The sequence below is a fragment of the Wyeomyia smithii genome, chromosome 3, assembly GCF_029784165.1.
Source record: "Wyeomyia smithii strain HCP4-BCI-WySm-NY-G18 chromosome 3, ASM2978416v1, whole genome shotgun sequence".
Classification (NCBI taxonomy): domain Eukaryota; kingdom Metazoa; phylum Arthropoda; class Insecta; order Diptera; family Culicidae; genus Wyeomyia; species Wyeomyia smithii.
This window is the reverse complement of record NC_073696.1, coordinates 73,612,624-73,633,597: the sequence shown is the minus strand read 5'-3', so window position 1 is coordinate 73,633,597 and position 20,974 is coordinate 73,612,624. Positions and strand designations below refer to the sequence as shown.

General features: G+C 37.7%; 1 protein-coding gene across 1 annotated transcript; it reads left to right on the top strand.

The window, feature by feature from the left end:
• Positions 1–4,976: 4,976 nt before the first annotated feature.
• On the top strand, positions 4,977–16,250 carry LOC129732788 (cysteine sulfinic acid decarboxylase). The gene is made up of 4 exons (XM_055694027.1): positions 4,977–5,900; positions 8,089–8,245; positions 8,409–8,619; positions 15,234–16,250. The coding sequence occupies exons 1-4, from the start codon at positions 5,190–5,192 to the stop codon at positions 15,832–15,834; spliced, it is 1,680 nt and encodes a 559-aa protein (XP_055550002.1). The 5' UTR covers positions 4,977–5,189; the 3' UTR covers positions 15,835–16,250.
• Positions 16,251–20,974: the final 4,724 nt, after the last annotated feature.

Sequence of the window (20,974 nt, the reverse complement as noted above, 5' to 3'; positions counted from 1 at the left end):
CCTTCCAACCAGTCGTTCGGCATTTGTTCATCCGCCTAGATCTTTAGTATTATCTGATGGATCGCATCAATAGTGCCTGAAAATGCTCCTTCCAGCTAGCTGCAACCGTCAGTTTATCACATTGCCGTCCTTGTCATTACACATGACTGGCACAGGGAAATTCCTACTTCTGACTCTGTTGACTGTTCTATAGAGTCTCCGCACGTTGTTTTGAGCATAGCTGTCTTCTGCGCTTGCGAGCACCTGCTCCTCGTACACGCGCTTCTTCCGACGGTGGGTTCTATTTTCGGCAGCTCTTGCCCCCTTGTACCTCTCTCTGTTCTGACGCGTAGCCGCAGTGAGCATGCGGCCCCTGGCACGGTTCTTCTCATCTGTCGCTCTCTGGCACTCGGCATCGAACCAGCCATTACGCTGTCTTCCACGCGTCGTACCTACCACCTCTCTCGCAATCGTTTCGATGGCGCCGTGGATACTGCTCCACAGCCCATTTATGTCTTCCACTCCTTCCTCCTACTGTTCTGCGATCCGTTGATCCAGCTCTCTGACGTATTCTGCTGCCACGCCATCAGCTTTCAACCGCTGAATGTTGTAACGCGTCGTTCTCCCTGTGCGAGATTTCAGCACATTCGACAACCGTGCGCGGATCTTACAAACGACGAGATAATGGTCAGAGTTAATGTTTAGTCCACGAAAAGACCTAACATCAGTGACATCCGAAAAGTGCCGACCGTCAATCGGTACGTGATCGATCTGGGAGCAGGCTTTTCCATTTTGATGTCTCCAGGTGTGTTTCCGGATATTCAAACGTGGAAAATAGGAGCTACATATGGCCATTCCTCTGGCCGCGGCAAAGTTTATCAGTCTCAGGCTGTTTTCATTGGTTGACGAATGGAGGCTATGCCTTTCAATGACCGGACGGAAGAATTCCTCCCTTCCAACCAGTGCGTTTGCGTCTCCGATGACGACTTTTACGTCGTGTTTTGGGCACTTGTCATAGATTCGCTCAAGGTCGTCATAAAACTTATCTTGGTCTTTATCGTTTGTCGGTGCGTAGGTGTTGATTAAAGTAGTTGAAGAATTTGCCCTTAACCCTCAACACGTATATACGGTCGTCTACGGGCCTCCACCGGATGACTCTTGTTTTCCGATTTCTCAGCACTTGATCTGTTCCGTATTTCTAATTTCGTTGTTCGTGATTGAAGAAAGGTTTCGGTGTGCTACCTTACCAGGGTCGCCTACATCCTGCTGACGGGGCTGCCATCTTTGGTGTAGCTGGTGGGATACAGCATTCCATAATTCAGCCGCCCGCTCCGGGTCAGACGCTGTTGTACGCCGCCCCTAATATGGGAATACAGCCGCGTAAGACCCTCTTCCCAGTCAGCATACGACCATGGTTTCCACCGGGGGTTGGTTACCCGATCTCCGCTAAGGTTACTCGTATCCCGGTCGGCACCTCGTTCTTTCAAAATATTTACAAGAAAAATTGTTTTGTTCTCAATCTAAAATCTGTTAAAATTGCTTCTGTTTGCCATTCAACATGGAAAACGAATGACCTTGGTGGCGGTATGTTTTTTAGAGTTTCGCAATAAACGAATTAAGTCTTCACGCGGTTTAGTGAGGCACCTTCGCGTAAACATAAAGCTCATCGTAGTTTGATTTCAAACAGAATGAATTTTACAATCACGTGCAACACAATCACGTTCAACTGATATAGAACCCTTCACCATGACAGATAAGTGCATTTTCCAATTCATTTTTTATACACATGCTCTCACACGAAGCAAAAGGATGTGCTGCTTAAATGAAATGAATTTAATCGCCGGCATGGGGCGCTTTAGGGTACTAATGTTTGAACGGGACAAAAAAGTCTTTTTCTTTTTGTGACAAACCCTCGAAACTCGTACACGTTAATGTTCATTACGCGTATGCTAAACAGGAAACCTGTGATCAAAACTTTGAGATACAATTATGCAACTAGTCAGAACTATGCAACTTTTCATGCATCATAATGGCGGATACTGTGGTGTAATGATTTTGTAAAACAAATGTCCTGGTAAAATACATAAAAACTTTAAACTGACGTAAGCAGAGTTGTGCAAAAATTTTGTAACATATCATCAGTTAAAGTAGTAAATTGGATTAGAAATTAGAAAATTATTTACATCTATAAAACGTTATGCAACTCGGAAGTAGCAAGTTAAAAGATTTCACCTTACACTACCAGGTATTGAATAAATTAAATTAAATTAAATCAAATACTTTCTGGATATAGGCCAGTAGAGCGTTTAAAGTTATTTTGCGGAGCAGATTTTCTGAAAACATAGCTCGACTTAAAGTGTGTCTTAACATTTTGGGTAATTCTCTTTCGTCATTCCCAAATGACTAAACCAAAACAACTTTTTACTTAACGCCAATCATTTTTTCTCGCGTTTTTTTTTTTTTGCTCTAGCAGGCATAAGTTTGTTAGCTGTTTCGCAAAATGTTGCTTAAGCTTTACCTAAATTTACTCCCTATTCTCATTATGTTCAGTCAGAGATGGCTAGACAGATATCTACCCTTCTAGTTGCAAAAAAACCTAAAAATCGCAATTGCAATCAACAACAAACGAATTCAAAATAGTATAAAAACCAAAAACCGAATCTTATTTTCAGATAAATAGAAGATATCCAGTTAAAATATCTTTTTTTAACTGTATCCAACTGCTGATTATTGAGTTTAAAACGCTTACAGAAAGAGTCGATATTTAAAAACAATTTGAAAATATATTTTTCAAATTACGGAAACGTAGATTAGAGTTAAAAATATGAAATCTGATTCCATTTAAATTATTAATTGAAACATATACAACCAGTATAATTATATTGGATGTTCTTTTTAAAAGTAGACCAAAGCACATATAAATGCATTGAAGTCTGCGGAAAATTCTTAATGTCACATTATATTATGTAAGTATAAGTATATGCAAGTATGGGTATATGTACAGTTGTAAGTATATATGCAACCCACTCACTAATTTAAACGATAACGCAATTTATTCTTATATGCTACAACTTATTTAAAAAAAATTAATGTTATATTTACAACAATATGATAGCTGGATTGGAAATGATGTTTATCATTACCTACATTATTTGAAAGATACTGACAAGCCCTGACAAACAAAATCAGGATACTGCAATCATTAATTTTGAAGTCATAAGTTACAGTTGCCCTATATGTCACCATCATCAAGTGCCAAATTACACTTTTTACTACAACCAATTTGCCGGTGCTGTTTGGATGCTTCATGAGAGCAATTAGCTTATTAAAAACTAAAATTGGAGGTCATAGACAATTTTTTCAATTGAGCAAAGCGAAAAAAAATATGAACTGAAGCATTCACATAATTTTACACTATAACAGCACACTTAAATTTTTTTGCCGGATCTCGGTAATTTTTGCCGAGAACGGCACCACTGAGTGCTCGGTTAGAAAAAAAATGACAGCTGTCATTTTTTTCGAAAATCTCGGTTCAACCTAACTGAAGTTTCGGCACAAAATATTAACGAGCCGAAACGTCAGTTAGGTGAACCGAGATTCACGAAAAAATGTGACAGCTGTCATTATTTTTTTAACCGAGCACTCAGTGGTGCCGTTCTCGGCAATAAATTACCGAGACCCGGCAAAAATTTTAAGTGTGAGTTATTAAAATTACGTTGTTCATCAGACAATGAAGAAAATGTTTTAAGAAAATTACGTGCCCGTGACATCCAGTTTTTTTTATATTGATGCCATATTAGTCGAAAAACATTTCCACTGGGTTCGAATCAATAATCAAACTTTAGTATATTTTGATAAGAACATCAATCCTCTTTTGTTTGTGACGCTACTCTATTCCAAAAGGAATTATTCATACTTTTCAAACCATTTTTGAATAACTTTCTGATTGAGCCAATGTCCGAATTAGTGAATAACACGTGATTATTTGCCTTCTTATATTACTCGTCAAGCCTCCGAATATTTAAAACTAGATATACAGACCACCTGACCTGACGCTACAAAGTTCAATATACAAGCAGTTTTATGAATGAAAATCAGCTAAGGATTTAATTAGAATGCTACAAGATCGTGTAGATTGTGGACTGATATTGGTAATAACCTGTAATTTATTTCAATCTGAACGCGAAATGACTGCTACTTAACTCAAATCGACGAGACAGCCTGTAAGAGGCTGACAGAGGTTGAAGATTGGACGCTTCCCCTTTGCCGTATATACATGCTCCTATTTCTCAGGAGAGAAGATTCTCACGAAGTGATTTAAGCTTGAAGTCAGTGCAATGGGGGGTGCAAAAACAAAACGCTTTGTGAGCTCTCAATCGAGACACGATGATTCTCTATGCGGTTTCAGTTCCTGTCGGGCCGATATTAACATTAGCGTGCTCGGATAGTGAGCAAAGGTGGAACATAAACATTGAACGTCCACAAATTGTTATGTATCGATAAGTAATTATCAACTATGTAGTATTTTTTCTAACGATTATAAAACTCAAAAGAATAACAAGATGTGAAAATGAAATAATATAGAATTTCAGTAGTAAAAAGTGAAGTGCAGAACAAGTCCATGATGAGAACCGTCATTGCATTAAAAACGGAACATCCACACAATCTTATTTATTGACCAAAATCAATTGATTACATACAAAAAACCATAAAGCACTCTTTGACACTATGCAATATGCAATCTATCTTTGTTCAAACTTAGCAGTTAATTTTGTTTTGCTGTTTCAGTATTCTAATATAACAGATAAGTTGAAGAACAACAGGCTAACCTTTTCATCGCTCCTTGAAACGCTCGTGGTTACTAGTATACAATGGTCAACCAACCGTACTCGCGAATGATGGGGTGTGATTCAATTAGTAGACTAGAACTAGCAGCGCTGATCTCTCGGGGGTTGCGCGCGTGTTTACGCTTGGACAGATATATAAAAGCACCCTCAATGCTTGGATCGCTTTAGTCTGAGTTCGTTTACTTCAACCAAGACCAGTCGAGCAGCCGACGGACGGCAAGAAGCTTCTTATTCTCTGTAATCTACGATATCAAGAGTAGAGGAGCCTAGTGATATTGTCCTTGACTGGTACACTGTGTTGTGAAAGTGTCATTAAGTGCAGTCGAATCGGCAGTGTTCGAGAGTGAAGAAAATCTCAAGAAAATGCCTTCCAACAGAATGTTAGACGTTGCTCTTCAGGTCACCGACGACTTCAATGTGTCCAGTGGATCAGACAGTGCAGGGGTTTCGGAAGATGAAGATGTTCATTTGTTTACAACAATCAATAATACAATATTGTCCAAACCGCTGGCAAAGTCTTTGTCGCAGAATAAGAAAGACGAACTCAAGACCAGTAAACCTAACGTTAAACGTTATGCAAGTCTACCGAATCGTGAGCAACACCAGAAGTTTTTAACTGACTTTTTGTCGGAGGTATTAAATGGAGCGGTTTTCAATGCAACCGATCGTACGAACAAAGTTCTAAACTGGGTTGATCCAGAAAATTTGAAACAAGCCCTTGATTTGGAATTAAAAAATGATCCAGATTCGGACGAGAAGTTATTGCAGCTGGCTAAAGCTATCATCCAACATTCGGTTAAAACTGGTCATCCTTACTTCATGAATCAGTTGTTCTCGTCGTTAGATCCATACGGATTTGCCGGCCAAATTTTAACAGACGCATTGAACCCCAGTGTCTACACCTTCGAAGTTTCACCAGTTTTCGTGTTGATGGAGGAAGTTGTGCTCAAAGAGATGCGGAACATCGTCGGTTATCCAAATGGGGTTGGCGACGGAATATTCTGCCCTGGAGGCTCAATGGCGAACGGATACGCGATCAGCTGCGCTCGCTATAATTTCATGCCAGAAGTGAAGGTAAGTCATTGAGACTTCTTTACGCGAATTTCGTCAAATCGTGTAATTTTTGCACGCTTATCAAATTCCCAGCGTAAACAGTTGATTGTAGTTATATGAACTTTCAAATTATGGCAATGTATTGAGAAACAGATAATTATCAAGTCTAGAACAAACAAAGGTATAAGTGAAAGCAAAAGTAGTATAGAGGGACGCAGTATAATTAGTTTGCGATGCGGGTTTTCCTGAACCACTTACGCTGCAAAAAGCTATGTGAAGTATCTGGGTATCTAATCTGTGGTCTTCTAAATTTTATACAGGATAAACCTCACATTCGAGATTCATGCCGTTCTGAATGGCTCACTGCAAAGCAAGTGCACAGTTTTTGTATGACTGGATTCTGTGAAATCCAATTGTTCTCATAACTTTGACTGTTTAATAAGCTGATAAAATGAAAGCAAAAATTTGCATAATTTATTAATTACTCAGTATAAAGAATCTATTTTATATATCAGTGAACGTGGTTCCGGACATTGGTTAGCGAAATAAGCCACAGCCAATACAAATAGTCATGTCATTATCCTTTCATCATCAGACATATGTATGGGCGCGAATGCAGGACGTAACCTTTGTTAGGAAGCTCACTTACTCAAACCATTTATTACTACTAGTGTATTGAACGACACACTTACTGTCACCGACTAAATTGCGACTAAGAAAGTTAAAACCCACAGTATTACCGACTTTGAGTGTTGCTATAACAACTATTCCATTTTAAATTACTAGCTTTTAAAGCCTTCAGAACGTGGACAGGGTAGACTTACTGGTCACACTATTTTGTTTGTAGCTGAATCATGTTGCTGTTCATTATATAGCTTGCAACTCAGCATCAATCAGCTGGTATAATTGACTCGATCATCTGAGGCATTCGATATAACAAACTTATTCATATAAGTTTCCCTCTGTAATTCGAAGCTGCTCAAGTGATTAATTACAGCCACTACGGACTTACCATCTACAGTACATACTTTGTATTTCTTATATGCATAAACAAAACGTACAATCTATTTGTTCACTTCTAAACTACAGTACAGCCAGAGATTAAAATTTTTGTAAGTCAGAGACAAGATATAAACATATGCGAAATTCGCAAACTAAGACACAATAAAATATGATTACTGCTTTAGATAAACTTAATTGGAGTATAACAATTGAGCTTACAAGTGCTAGTTGAAAAGTGCGCCATTTCTATTCACGATACAGCTCAAGATAACGCACGTAATGCCGTTATGAGCGCTGCTTCGAAGGTGCGTTTCCGCTTCTTCTCAACAGTTCGAATCGCTGTGGCGCGCACGCTATTTACCGGTTGTTTGATGGTTCAATGTCATCCGTCGTCATTGCATCGGACAACTCTCGATTCGTACGTACCGGAATGAATTTTGGAATGATACGTAAACCGGTTCCTTTTTTCCAGTCCAAATAGTGAATTAATTCTGCAAACGCCTTCGTCCAAAGCAGTAAAAAACGGAACAGATCAATCAGGCATAACGGAGTCTGAACACTGCTTCTACACACCGTTAATCGGTATTGTTTTTTCTATTTCCTGTTATGTTTAAGCAGTTTGGTTTTCGAGATATCCTTGAAGGTGTAATTGTATCATAGAACATTAATGCATCCTCATAGGTTAAAATAAGCAAACCTTACGTTTAAAAAATGCATATTTTACGCCAATCGAGTGAAAGTTCGCGTTCACAAAGAACATCGAATTCGGTTCAAAGCTTTGAAATATAAAATTTTGAACGTTATTGTTCAACATTGGCGATCATCAGAGCGTTCAAACGAATCAGCTTCCAAGTGAATGGTCGCTTCTGATCACGAACAGCTGAATTGATAATCGGAAGCGTTCAGCTCACCCAATAAAACTAGTTCTACTCGTTCATAAACGAAAGTAAGGCCAATTGGAACGTACAATGGAATCGCGCTCCAATCTGTGAATTGCAACAAGCAAATCAAAAATTATTCTGATTATAATCATGTAACGTCACAATAATTATGAGAGGTTTTGCTAGTGCATTGATTCGAAACACTTTAATTAGGTGGTGTTTTTGCGGTTTCAAATAGGTTCGTCGCTTGACTGTTTCGCACCACAATCATCAAAGTCGTGTTCTTTGTTTCTATTTCCTGACTCCAGCTTTTTATCTCTCCACAGACGAGAGGATTACATGCACTTCCGCGGTTAGCGATTTTCACATCAGAAGACGCTCACTACTCCATTAAAAAGCTAGCCTCTTTTATGGGTATCGGCTCGGACAATGTATATTCGATTCGTACTGACACCGTTGGCAAGATGCGTGTGGATCATTTAGGTAATGTTTAAGTAAACTGATAACGTAAACCAACAAAAGAGTGCATATGTAGAAAGTGAGTCCCTCGCGTGGTCTGTTTACGTTGCACTTGTTTGTTGATTCACGCTACATATTATACTGAAAAATCAATCACAATTTACAAACGTCTTTCAACAACTTGCAGAAGCGGAAATTCTGCGTGCCAAATCGGACGGAGCCTTGCCGTTCATGGTTTCAGCAACCTCTGGAACTACAGTGATCGGAGCATTCGATCCCCTGGACCAAATAGCTGATCTGTGTCTAAAGTACAAACTTTGGTTACACGTAGACGCAGCATGGGGCGGTGGTGCTCTTATGTCTAAGAAATATCGGAAACTACTGAAAGGTATCGAACGGTGAGTAACAAAAATTTATAATTCATAATCTTATAAGCGTAATTTTCAACGATAAAAAATATTTTTGAAAATGGGCTACATGGAACTCTATCAAGTTATTGTATTTTACTGTTTGTGGAAATTATTGTTTCACAGTTATTTACAGTGAGTCGTAGGCATTAAACCTTTTGGTTTTTTATTTTCCAAAAAGCAATAGATTTCACTGGCAAACACAGTTTTTTCCTAGAGCCCAAACTGGAAAAAATGAGAGAATCTAGCTTTTTAACATTCCTGTGAGTTTTGAAGCCTCTCATAAATATATCTTTCTCAAAGACCTAAATGAGTTTTCCCGTAAGCCAACGTAGAAGCGATGAACCTGACGAGCAATTACTTTGCACACTTCTGCATAAACTAGGGGCACCAAAATTCACAGGAATGGTTAGAAAGCTATAATTCTTTCAGGGTAACTATTTTGAGCTTAAGGGTACCCTATTTTAAATTTTGTCGACAAGTGTTATAGAGTTTACTATTCTCAGCAGACTCGTTGGGTCAAATTCACCAAAGTTTATCTACGCTATGCGAACACTGCACACTTAGATTTTAATGCCGAGAGCTCAACTGCCCATAAATGCCTAATAGTCTCATGTGAATTTTCATCACTTTTGAGATTAACCCCAGAAACTTTTTTACATTACTTTTACATTACTTGTGCTCTCGAGATTCACAAAAAAAGTTATGTTGGTTGCTAAAATGATGGAAAAATATAAATTTTGGTCAGTCCCATGTTACAATCAAACGCAAAACAGGCTCAGCGCTGAAAATAATTAGCAGAAAATTATAGTAATTTCCATTAAAAGGCCAATTGAAGTGTACTAATCGGAACAACAATAACCTTATTGCATATAAAAGTATTCTGCCAAATATATTTTTCTTGGATAAATGCATTTCTTAAATTCTTGTTTTTGATTGAATCAGTAGGAAGGAAAAAAATGCAATAATTTACCCGCGTCTGCCTTTTACTCAATTGTCCGTTTTTGGCAGTGTGACTCTTATGCGTTTATGGGCAGTCAACAGCTAATAAATTCAGCGAAATACTTCACAAATTTTTGGCAGATTTTTCAAGAACTTCTGTAAATGAAACGTCAATACTTGCTGGTTTACGGTAGATCAATGTATTTGCTGAAGTTCGTCGAAATACACTGCTGACATTTGCTAAAAAAATTGCCGAGCTCGATCAGCTATTAAGTTTGCCGAGATAAAACTGTAGTTATATACTTTGGCTAACCAAAGGCACCGTCTTAAACGACACAGTACCGTTTCATCGATCGTTTTAATAACCATATAACCCGTAACAGTTGCAGACGGTTGAAATCGAATATTTTCCAAAATGAAACATGGGATGGTAATCACTGGAAAGAACATTTTCTATCGTAAACGGCATGTGCTTGATTTGCTTGTATACTTTCAATGTGCTCTTTGAAAATAAGTATTTGTCGTAAATTAGTCCCAAGTAGTTAACCTCAGAGGAGCAACTTAAAATAACTCCATTCATCTTGATAACGTGATTATTGTTTGGTTTGAGGAAAGAAGCCCTAGTCTTCTTATCAGAAAAAAATTATCAACTGAGTTTTAAAAAGCATTGGGAGAGATTTACCACTTTTGCAGGTAGGAAGAAAACATATCTAAACTTTTCTGCCATCGACTGCATATGACACGAAGACTTTTTCCTTTTACGGAAATGCTTGTGTCATCGCAGAACAATGACTTTGTGCCTCCAGAAGGCAAATCAGGAAGTTCTGAAGTGAATATGTTGTACAGGACTGGACCCAAGCTTGAACCTTGAGGCACACCTGCTCTGACAGGAAATCTTTCAGCTTTTGAATTCCAACCAGTGAGTTATTACTGTCTATTGTTCTGCTGAACTTTCCTCTTGTGGCCCTGGTGGTTACGGCGTTTGAAGGGTGAAAACAATTCTCGACAATCTTTTCCCATATGTGATTTTCCCCATGCATACGATTCCGCAAATTTAAACCAGTGGTTCCCAACCTGTTTGGCTCCGCGGCGCCTTTTGCCAAACACAAAGGGCTCCGCGACCCTTTTTCGAAGCACAGCGAGCTTCGCGGCTCCCCGAAAGAATTTCAGATACAAGGTTTGCAATACGAGACTGCGTTTTCCAGTGTCATTTCTTCTTGCAAGCCTAATTTGTTTCACGCCTCGGAGATACCTAGAAAGATTTAATTAATTAAAATATTACCTGTCAGATTTACCAAGAGCTTCGCGGCCCCCCTATATGAGCCTTGCGGACCTCCGGTTGGGAATCACTGATTTAAATAATCCCTTTCTTCTTCGTTATCGGAACTGGCAATACTTACAAACTCTATAAAATTCGCAGATTTGTTTTTATTAAGGTGATTTTTAGCCACAGGCTAGTTCGTCACCGTAAGACGGAATCTATACAGTACTTTTACTATTGCTATCACTCGACAGTTTGGTGATAGTAAAATGTACAAAACTATTCTAGGGTCTCTAAAATGTTATTTAAGATACAAACAAATAATTGACATCTATTTCAGCGAACATTATTCATTAGGTATAAAAAAAAAGTTAATTCTTAATTCCCCAAATAAGGTCAATACTTTACACTCACATAAATGTAACTATTCAAAACACGTGCTGAAAATTATTACTAGGAAATTCAAATTGACTGACTGTGACTGATTTATATATTGGCAGAACCTGTTCGTCCACATAGGTACAAGAAAAAAAAACATTGTTTCTGTGATTTTAACAATAATGAATTTCAGTATCGGCAGAGGCAATAAAAAATTGCATAGGGGAGTGGGTATCAAAATCAACAACCAGGAACCATTCTATAGACTGGCTGTTCATAAACTCGTAGCATACGCAGCCTCCAATTCCTGCATGATATAGCAATAAAAAGTACAAACAAACTCAACTTCCTAGTCACTTGTGATTTGTAGGTAGCCGGCAACAGCATAAAACAGCATGCTTAAACTTTCGATTATTATTATATTATTATTAAGGGGGGATTTGTTAGTAGCTTAAGTATTTATGATAAATATTAGTAAATAATGAGTATGTGTGTCCAATCACAAATGGTGACTTCTCAACACTGTTAGAAATTTGTAATTCTAATTGTTAGGATTTGTTTGCTTTCGCAATTAGGACTTATCATTCGTAGGGATTTAAACCTACTTGTCAGAAAAGGGGAAGTTAACTTACAACTAACTTATTTGCTAACTTATTGGCTATAAAGAGAGCTTATCGTAGCAATTGAGGATTGCAACGATTTTTGTCGAAAATTGTCAATAATTTTATTTGACATAGCTTCTAATGGTTCAACACCAGTAAGTCTATGTAATTCGAGTGTACCAAACCAAAGAGGACGCTTCAAAATCATTTTCAGAATTTTATTCTGAATCCTTTGGAGCGTTTTCTTCCTTGTTGAACAGCAACTTGACCAGATCGGTACAGCATAAAGCATTGCTGGTCTAAAAATTTGTTTGTAAATCAAAAGTTTGTTCTTTAAACAAAGTTTAGAATTCCTGTTAATGAGAGGATATAAACATCTCGTATATTTGATGCACTTGGCTTGTATACTCTCAATGTGCTCTTTGAAAATAAGTTTTTTATCATAAATTAGTCCCAAGTACTTAACCTTGTCGGACCAACTTAAAATAACCCCATTCATCTTGACAACGTGATTATTGTTTGGCTTGAGGAAAAAAGCTCTAGGCTTATGCGGAAAAATTATCATTTGAGTTTTAGAAGCATTGGGAGAGATTTTCCACTTTTGCAAGTAGGAAGAAAAAATATCTAAACTTTTCTGCAATCGACTGCATATGACACGAAGACTTTTTCCTTTTACGGAAATGCTTGTGTCATCGTAGAACAATGACTTTGTGCCTCCAGAAGGCAAATCAGGAAGTTCTGAAGTGAATATGTTGTACAGGACTGGACCCAAGCTTGAACCTTGAGGCACACCTGCTCAGACAGGAAATCTTTCAGCTTTTGAATTCCAACCAGTGAGTTATTACTGTCTATTGTTCTGCTGAACTTTCCTCTTGTGGCCCTGGTGGTTACGGCGTTTGAAGGGTGAAAACAATTCTCGACAATCTTTTCCCATATGTGATTTTCCCCATGCATACGATTCCGCAAATTTAAACCAGTGGTTCCCAACCTGTTTGGCTCCGCGGTGCCTTTTGCCAAACACAAAGGGCTCCGCGACCCTTTTTCGAAGCACAGCGAGCTTCGCGGCTCCCCGAAAGAATTTCAGATACAAGGTTTGCAATACGAGACTGCGTTTTCCAGTGTCATTTCTTCTTGCAAGCCTAATTTGTTTCACGCCTCGGAGATACCTAGAAAGATTTAATTAATTAAAATATTACCTGTCAGATTTACCAAGAGCTTCGCGGCCCCCCTATATGAGCCTTGCGGACCTCCGGTTGGGAATCACTGATTTAAATAATCCCTTTCTTCTTCGTTTTCGGAACTGGCAATACTTACAAACTCTATAAAATTCGCAGATTTGTTTTTCTTAAGGTGATTTTTAGCCACAGGCTAGTTCGTCACCGTAAGACGGAATCTATAAGTACTTTTACTATTGCTATCACTCGACAGTTTGGTGATAGTAAAATGTACAAAACTATTCTAGGGTCTCTAAAATGTTATTTAAGATACAAACAAATAATTGACATCTATTTCAGCGAACATTATTCATTAGGTATAAAAAAAAAGTTAATTCTTAATTCCCCAAATAAGGTCAATACTTTACACTCACATAAATGTAACTATTTAAAACACGTGCTGAAAATTATTACTAGGAAATTCAAATTGACTGACTGTGACTGATTTATATATTGGCAGAACCTGTTCGTCCACATAGGTACAAGAAAAAAAAAACATTGTTTCTGTGATTTTAACAATAATGAATTTCAGTATCGGCAGAGGCAATAAAAAATTGCATAGGGGAGTGGGTATCAAAATCAACAACCAGGAACCATTCTATAGACTGGCTGTTCATAAACTCGTAGCATACGCAGCCTCCAATTCCTGCATGATATAGCAATAAAAAGTACAAACAAACTCAACTTCCTAGTCACTTGTGATTTGTAGGTAGCCGGCAACAGCATAAAACAGCATGCTTAAACTTTCGATTATTATTGTATCAATGGGGAAGGGGGTATCATATAGGTGCGTGTAAATCTGAAGAAATCTAGGCAGATATGTGTTCATCGAGAAATACACAAAACATGATAACTAGTACAAGCAACTTTTTTTTATTTACGGTAAGAAAGGATAGTCAAAACTTTGCAAATTTAAATATTTTTCCTACAAATTTCAAGATTTATATTAGATTTATTTTTATATTAGGAATTTAACCATAGCCATAAATAATCAACAAAATCTCTGTTCCATTTACGTCTCTCTAATAAACCTAATAGACTAGTGAATTGCCAATTACAATTAGAATTTATAAATAGCAACCCTCGTGATGCAAGTGCATACACGAATAAATGTTCGTATCCCAGGTGTCTAATTTATCTATTACGTTTTTCGATGAAGGGTCGCTAGAACAATAGCGTGTCTATTGCTGTAACTACGTGAAGTCGAAAAGTTCAGTTCTGCACTTTTTAGCTTTTTCATTTATTCATCTATTCGCTGATTAATTCAATAATTGACTGTTATAGAATATATGACGCAAATTATCTACGAAGGTAGCTTGATTTTTCGCATTTGTTTCTCATTTTCATATGGGTGGCTGCTGTATGCCTTCAATTGCCAACCATTAATGCCATGCCATAGCGTTACCACGCAGACCGGCACTGCTCTATGGCTTAACCCCGACATTGGCACAGAAATGCTTTACATTATATGATCACGTAATGTACCATTAATGTCGGAACCACACTTTGCACCAAAGTCAATGTCAACTACTGAAAACGTGAAAGAGGAAATAGGCAAGTTGGAAAACTAACAATACCCCAGCACCGATAAATCGGATGCACTACTAAATTCACTAAACTGAAATATGATGGATAAAATAAAAGATCATAAAAAACAGATGAGATACAATAATTTTAATTGCACTATTATAATGGTTGCTATACTGCACCACACTGGAACTGCTTTGCAAAACTTAAAATGTGGTCGTGAGACAAAAAATTCAAATAAGTTTGTAAAGCAATTAGTCAGTTTTTATTTCATCAATTCCACATATCAAAGCAATGGTAAAAACGTAGCGAGGTTGTCGCAAGCTTACATCCTGATGTTTTACTCCAGGAAATAAAGCAACGACCATAACTGTGCAGTAGCTCACCTGCATCATTTACACAACACTTAAACCGGCATTCAAACGTGAATATAGAAGATCGGTAAACACTGAACTCGAAATTTTGTTGTTTAACATATTTTTCCTGCCAATAATTTTACAGTATATAGATTAACAGTTTCAGTTTCCGATATCTCAGTTGAAGTTTTGAGGTATTCAATTTTATCTAAAAATTACGAACCATTAGATTTGTCACAAAAAAAACTGCGTTTTGAATTTGAATATTTTTTTTACATGATTTGATCGCTGGATTTAATCCACTCTTCTAATTCTTGTATTACAGATCAGATTCAGTTACGTGGAACCCACACAAACTATTGGCAGCTCCGCAGCAATGCTCAACATTCCTGACCCGTCACGAGGCTGTCCTGTCAGATTGCCATTCGACGAACGCGACGTACCTGTTCCAGAAAGATAAATTTTACGATACCCGGTATGACATTGGAGACAAACATATCCAGTGCGGTCGTCGAGCCGACGTCCTGAAGTTCTGGTTCATGTGGCGAGCTAAGGGTACCTCTGGTTTGGAGCAGCACATTGACAAATTATTCGAAAATGCCGAATACTTTACTAACAGTATTAAATCCCGAACCGGCTTCGAAATGGTCGTGGAGAACCCAGAATGCACTAATGTATGCTTTTGGTATGTCCCGCCTAGCCTTAGGAATCTGTCCCGAGATAGTCCTGAGTTCTCCGAACGCCTACATAAGGTTGCGCCTAAAGTCAAGGAACGTATGATGCGCGAAGGCTCGATGATGATCACTTACCAACCAATTCATGATAAACCCAACTTTTTCCGACTTGTGTTGCAAAACTCGTCGTTGGATAGATCGGACATGAATTATATTATCGACAAAATCGAGCAATTAGCCAATGATTTATAAATATGAAAATTAGGCAACAACTTCTTTTGACTTTGAGTGTGTCTTCTATCTAACTAATGTAAATTATATATTTCGCATTGACTAATTTATATTTATTTAATTGCCATAGGCATGCCACAAAAAATTTAAAAGTTATTGTCCTATTTTGTTGGACTCAACAAGAAAGTATTTATGATCATGAGGTAAGGATTGTTTCTCCCATTATCTATTTTATTTCAATTTTTACGTTCACTTTGTCACATAACTCCAATTTATACATTCGATCACTTTACTCAACGAGTATGTAGATTACGAATGCTTGCATTCGATATGTGAAAGTCAGAAATAAAAATACAAAAATGAAAAGAAATGAATCCAAAAAGTGCATAACTTCTGTCACTGTTATAGAGTACAAGAATAAAGAATAAAAAGCCCAATTTATCTTTCCTTTACAGATTTCTATGTCGGTATACATGGGAGTAGGGACTGCCATCACTTGCTTTCTACGATTAGTAAACTGTTTAAGAGAATTATTCGCAACAAATTCATGTCAAATCTGAAGGTTTCTCTTCTAGGTATTTTACAGTGTTCGGCATAAAGTTTTAATTACGAAATTGTTAACTCCTATAACCAATCTCAATTTTCCAATTCCAATAAATTCAAAATCTGATAGATTTGCTGTTAGAGCAGGTATGCGTCAATATTCAGTTCGTGACATAAACAGTAGAGATGGTCGGGTTTGATGTTTTTCAAACCCGTACCCGATCCGAACACGATTTTTTTTTTGGTCGAAACCCGAGCCCGACCCGAACCCGAAACTTTTTTTTCGTTCGAACCCGAACCCGAAAATTTTATTTCTACGAAACCCGAATCCGACCCGAACCCGAGATTTCATAGATTTTATAGTCGGGTTTCGGGTTTTCATACCCAAACCCGACCTGAACCCGACATTTTCAAACCCGAACCCGACCCGTACCCGAAAACGTCGGGTACCGGTCGGGTACCATCTCTAATAAACAGTTGATTACACTGGTCGACAAAAGCGATAACTGTGCTGTTCAAAAACTCAAAAAAGCTGCCCTAGAATCAACTTACGCGAGAGGTCACACAGTAATTGCTCGCCGAGTTCGTCGCTCCAACGTTATGTTTACGAGCAAACTGATTTAGGTCTCTGAAAAAAATGCTAGTGGCTGGAGGCACCAAAATTCACAGGAATGGCTATGAACCTATAATTTTTCATTTTTTTTTTAGTTTGAACTTTAGGGCCACAGCTGTGTTGACCAATGTTAATAACACTGTTATCTAGGCTTAGATGTTTTCTCTTCCTACATGCAAAAAGGTAAATTTTCTCAAATGCTGTTGAAAGTCAATTGACTATTTTGCCTAGTAAACGTGAAGCTTTTTCTCTCAAGCCAATCGTTATCACGTTATCAAGATTAATTTAAGTTGTTTCAAAGTGGTCTTCTGACAAGGTTAATTACTTGAGACTAATTAAAACCAAAAAACTTATTTTCAGATACATAGTTTATTTTCAAGCTTATTTTGATAATGAATTCATGAACAGAAATTCTAAACATTGTTTGAAGAACAAACTCTTGATTTAAAAACAAGTTTGAGATCAGCAATACTTTATGTTGTACCAAGACCAACACTGGTAGCGACTGACTGAGTTACTCAAAAATAGAGACTGTAGAAACTAAAGGAGCTCAAAAAGAGACTATAAAGTAAACTAATGAAGAAGAAATTCAGACCAAGAAGTGAAAAAAATTATTGATTTGTGTATAAGGGTTGCCAATTTCAGGATATAGGATTGTATTGCAAAGACATGATTAACGTTAAAATTTTTAGCATGATTACTACTGTATTCTTAAGTTGTTTGAATGTTCAATTTATCAGAATTGCATCATGAATTCCAAACGATAATTTGAACGATAAATGGAGAGAGACTTTAAGGTGAAAAAGAGACCATTTTAGGTGAAAAAAGGTGAAAGAGACCTTTCGTAGAAAACAGATACCTTTCAACCCTCTAGTGCTTAATGCGCCCGTTTGGCGGGCTTTAGTCGAAGTTCTGAAAAGCTTCAATAAATACTTAAAAAGTATTTATATTATTCATAGTGATTTTACCAAAGCCCGGCTAGAAATTAACTTGGGCACTAGAAGGTTAAGAACTAGTTTTAAAACAGCAATCAATTGGATATAAGTTGTAAATGAAAGTTACAAACTAGTTCCATGTGGTCTAATTACAACGAGTAACGAGAAAGATATCGCTGATCTTACTTGAGCAAAATTATTGCTCGTTTAATGCAGAGGACGATATCTCAAATAAGAAAGGTTCAGTTATACGAAATTAGTCCAACTTGCCTACCCTTGCGTAGCGTGGCGGGGCGGAGGGGGCGGTCCGCCCCGGGTGTCACCCTTTAGGGGGTGACACCCATGAGGAAAATTTTTTATACTTGCCAGCTTCAAAAGGATGACATCCGTGATATTAATTATTAGGGATACCATCCGTCCTGATTTAGCAGGACATGTCCTGATTTTGAGATCCTAATTAAGAGTCCTGATTTATTTTTCATATTTTGGCATTTGTCCTGATTTTCTTGAAATAGTCAATTTCGTAGCGTAACTTTACGATTTCGGGACACAACGCTCACTGCGAACGAATTTTTCATTCTGTTGAATCTCATTCAAGTGACGAAAGAAATCTTCTAGGTGTTTAAATCGTTAAACATCTAGTAATTGTGAAGAAACAAAATGTCCTATTTAGAAATACGTCCTGCGGAACGTGTCACACGCCTTTAAAATGCCCCGCGTTTTCAACAAAATAGAACCACCCGATGTCATATTTTACACTGCGACAGTAATTCTACCATCATTCTACTCATTTATTTCCCCCTTCACATCTAGAACAGTTAAATCATAGAAGCGTAGATCAAATGAAAGGCAAAGCATAGGTACTAACATTACGCTGTCGAAACTTGACCTTTCTGTTTATTTGACACATACTTTGCGGCCAACTATTAGAATACAAAACGATTGCGGGACTAGCGCTCCGATTTTATCATAACAATCTCTCCAAGGGTGGGTTTTGAAGCTATGACAACTGGCTTCTAAGCCCAGCATCGTACCTTGAGACAAGCTAGGAGGTCTTAGGCTTAGATCAAATTTGTGTCGAAAAAAGGGTGTCCTGATTTATACCTCCGACTAGATGGTATCCCTATTAATTATATTATTTGGAAGTCGAGATGAAACCCTGGGAAATTATATAAATTTGCTCCTAAGAGTATAATCTCAACCAATTTATCATAAATGAGTGGATTTAGTGTAATAGAAAACGATCGTGCTAAGTCTCAAAACTTTTTATACAAAATTATTTCACTGCAACCTGGTGGGGGTGACACCCAGGGGAAAGTTTTCCGCCCGGGTGTCACCCGGTCACGCTACGCTACTATCCCTTACTGTTCGAATTCATCCCGATTTAATTCAATCCAGACTGCAACTCGCCAATCATCGTCGTTATCGAATTGCTCTGCTAGTGTCGTTGTCAACAGTCACCAGTGAGCCCAGGATCACGGTGGTAGGGGGCCTACCACCTCGATTTCATCAACGCTAATTTTAATTCGTGGTGGAATTTTGACACTATCTTCTCTGGAACTGCCTCCTTTCATGTACTTAGTCTTTAAAGCGTTTATGGCAAGTCCAATCCATCCGGCTTCAGTGTGATGTACGTCTCCTAAATGTCGTGCTACGATATCGATGTCATCGGCTGAGCCAAAGAGTTGAAAAGACCTCGTAAACATCGTGCCAATCGTGTCGATATCGGCACCACGTATCACATCTCCCAAAGCGATAATATATAGTAAGCAATATAGCTCAACACCTTTTCGAAACCCCTTAACAAGATTCAAAAGGTCTCGAGAGGTCCCGAAACTTGAACTAAGCGTGAACCGATCCATCGCCGACTTCACCAACCGTGCCAATATATCCTGAAATTAAATTAACCATCGCCATTGCAATTTAACCCTCTCTCTACCATGGCTACTCTAGAGCACCACAGGTTTGGATGCGAAGTCTTTCGAAATATTTACCAATGCTACTCAAAATGCATGAATATCTTGAACAAACTGTTTTTTTTTCAGATTGTGTATATATACTGAAATAAACATTAAGGGACCATCCATTAATGATGTCATGCGTTTAGGAGTGGGGGGGGCGTTCAATTATTGTGACATTTTGTGACATATGGGGGAGGGGGGGGTTAGCTTGAGTGTGACATCACATTTAAACTCAAAAAAATAAATAAATAAATAAAAAAGTTACATACCTAACCCCAGAGTTCAACTTAGAACTATTTATGATATTTGCATCATTCATTTATAGTTCTACGATCCCTTTTTCTGCTTATGATTTGCCTTAGATAAAATAAATGACAACTTTTTTTCATGTTAAAAAACATAATGTTCGTTAATTATGTTTTACCGTGCATGTTCGTTTATGAATGACAGCGCAATTCCATTAATTTTTAGTGTCTCTCAATCCAATCAATAAATACAAAGCCTGTGAGAATTGAAAAAGAGGAACTAAATATTGATGGTCTTTTAAAAATCAACAATGATGCTGCAGTTACCGTCTCGGCTTTTTATGTCGTCGATATGCGACTCGATCAACAGCATCCTTGGACTTAGAACTAAACGCTTTCTAGTTATCTTCTATAATCTTCCTTTCCCTTTAGTTTCAGTTTTTCTTTCAGTAAAATCGTTCTTATTAAGAAAAAATGCATTTCTAACAAATTCCTCAATTTTCAATCAATTATTACCAAAAAGGGAGAGGGAGGGGGCAGGGGGGTTAAAAACACGACGTAATTATGGGGGGGGGGTCAAGAAAATTGTGACAGCTCGTGAGAAGGGGAATTAATTTTTTCCAAATTTTGCGTGACATCATTAATGGATCGTCCCTAAGACGCACCAGAACTTTTCTCGGACTGTAGAAACTGCAAAAATTATAAAGGATTTTTCAAGATCAATTATATATACTAGTTTTAAATTTTGATTTGTTATATATCTAAAATTGTATTTATTTGTTTGAAAAGATGAGAGGGTTTCTATGCCTATTTGAGGAGGAATAACCATATAGATTCTACTCAAGTAGGCTATTCCCTGCTCCA

Excerpts from the sequence above, each read along its gene's own strand:
- LOC129732788 (XM_055694027.1), top strand. The coding sequence starts at position 5,190 with ATGCCTTCCAACAGAATGTTAGACGTTGCTCTTCAGGTCACCGACGAC. Across the intron at positions 5,901-8,088 it reads ATTTCATGCCAGAAGTGAAG|ACGAGAGGATTACATGCACT; the intron begins GTAAGTCATTGA and ends ATCTCTCCACAG. Across the intron at positions 8,246-8,408 it reads GATGCGTGTGGATCATTTAG|AAGCGGAAATTCTGCGTGCC; the intron begins GTAATGTTTAAG and ends AACAACTTGCAG.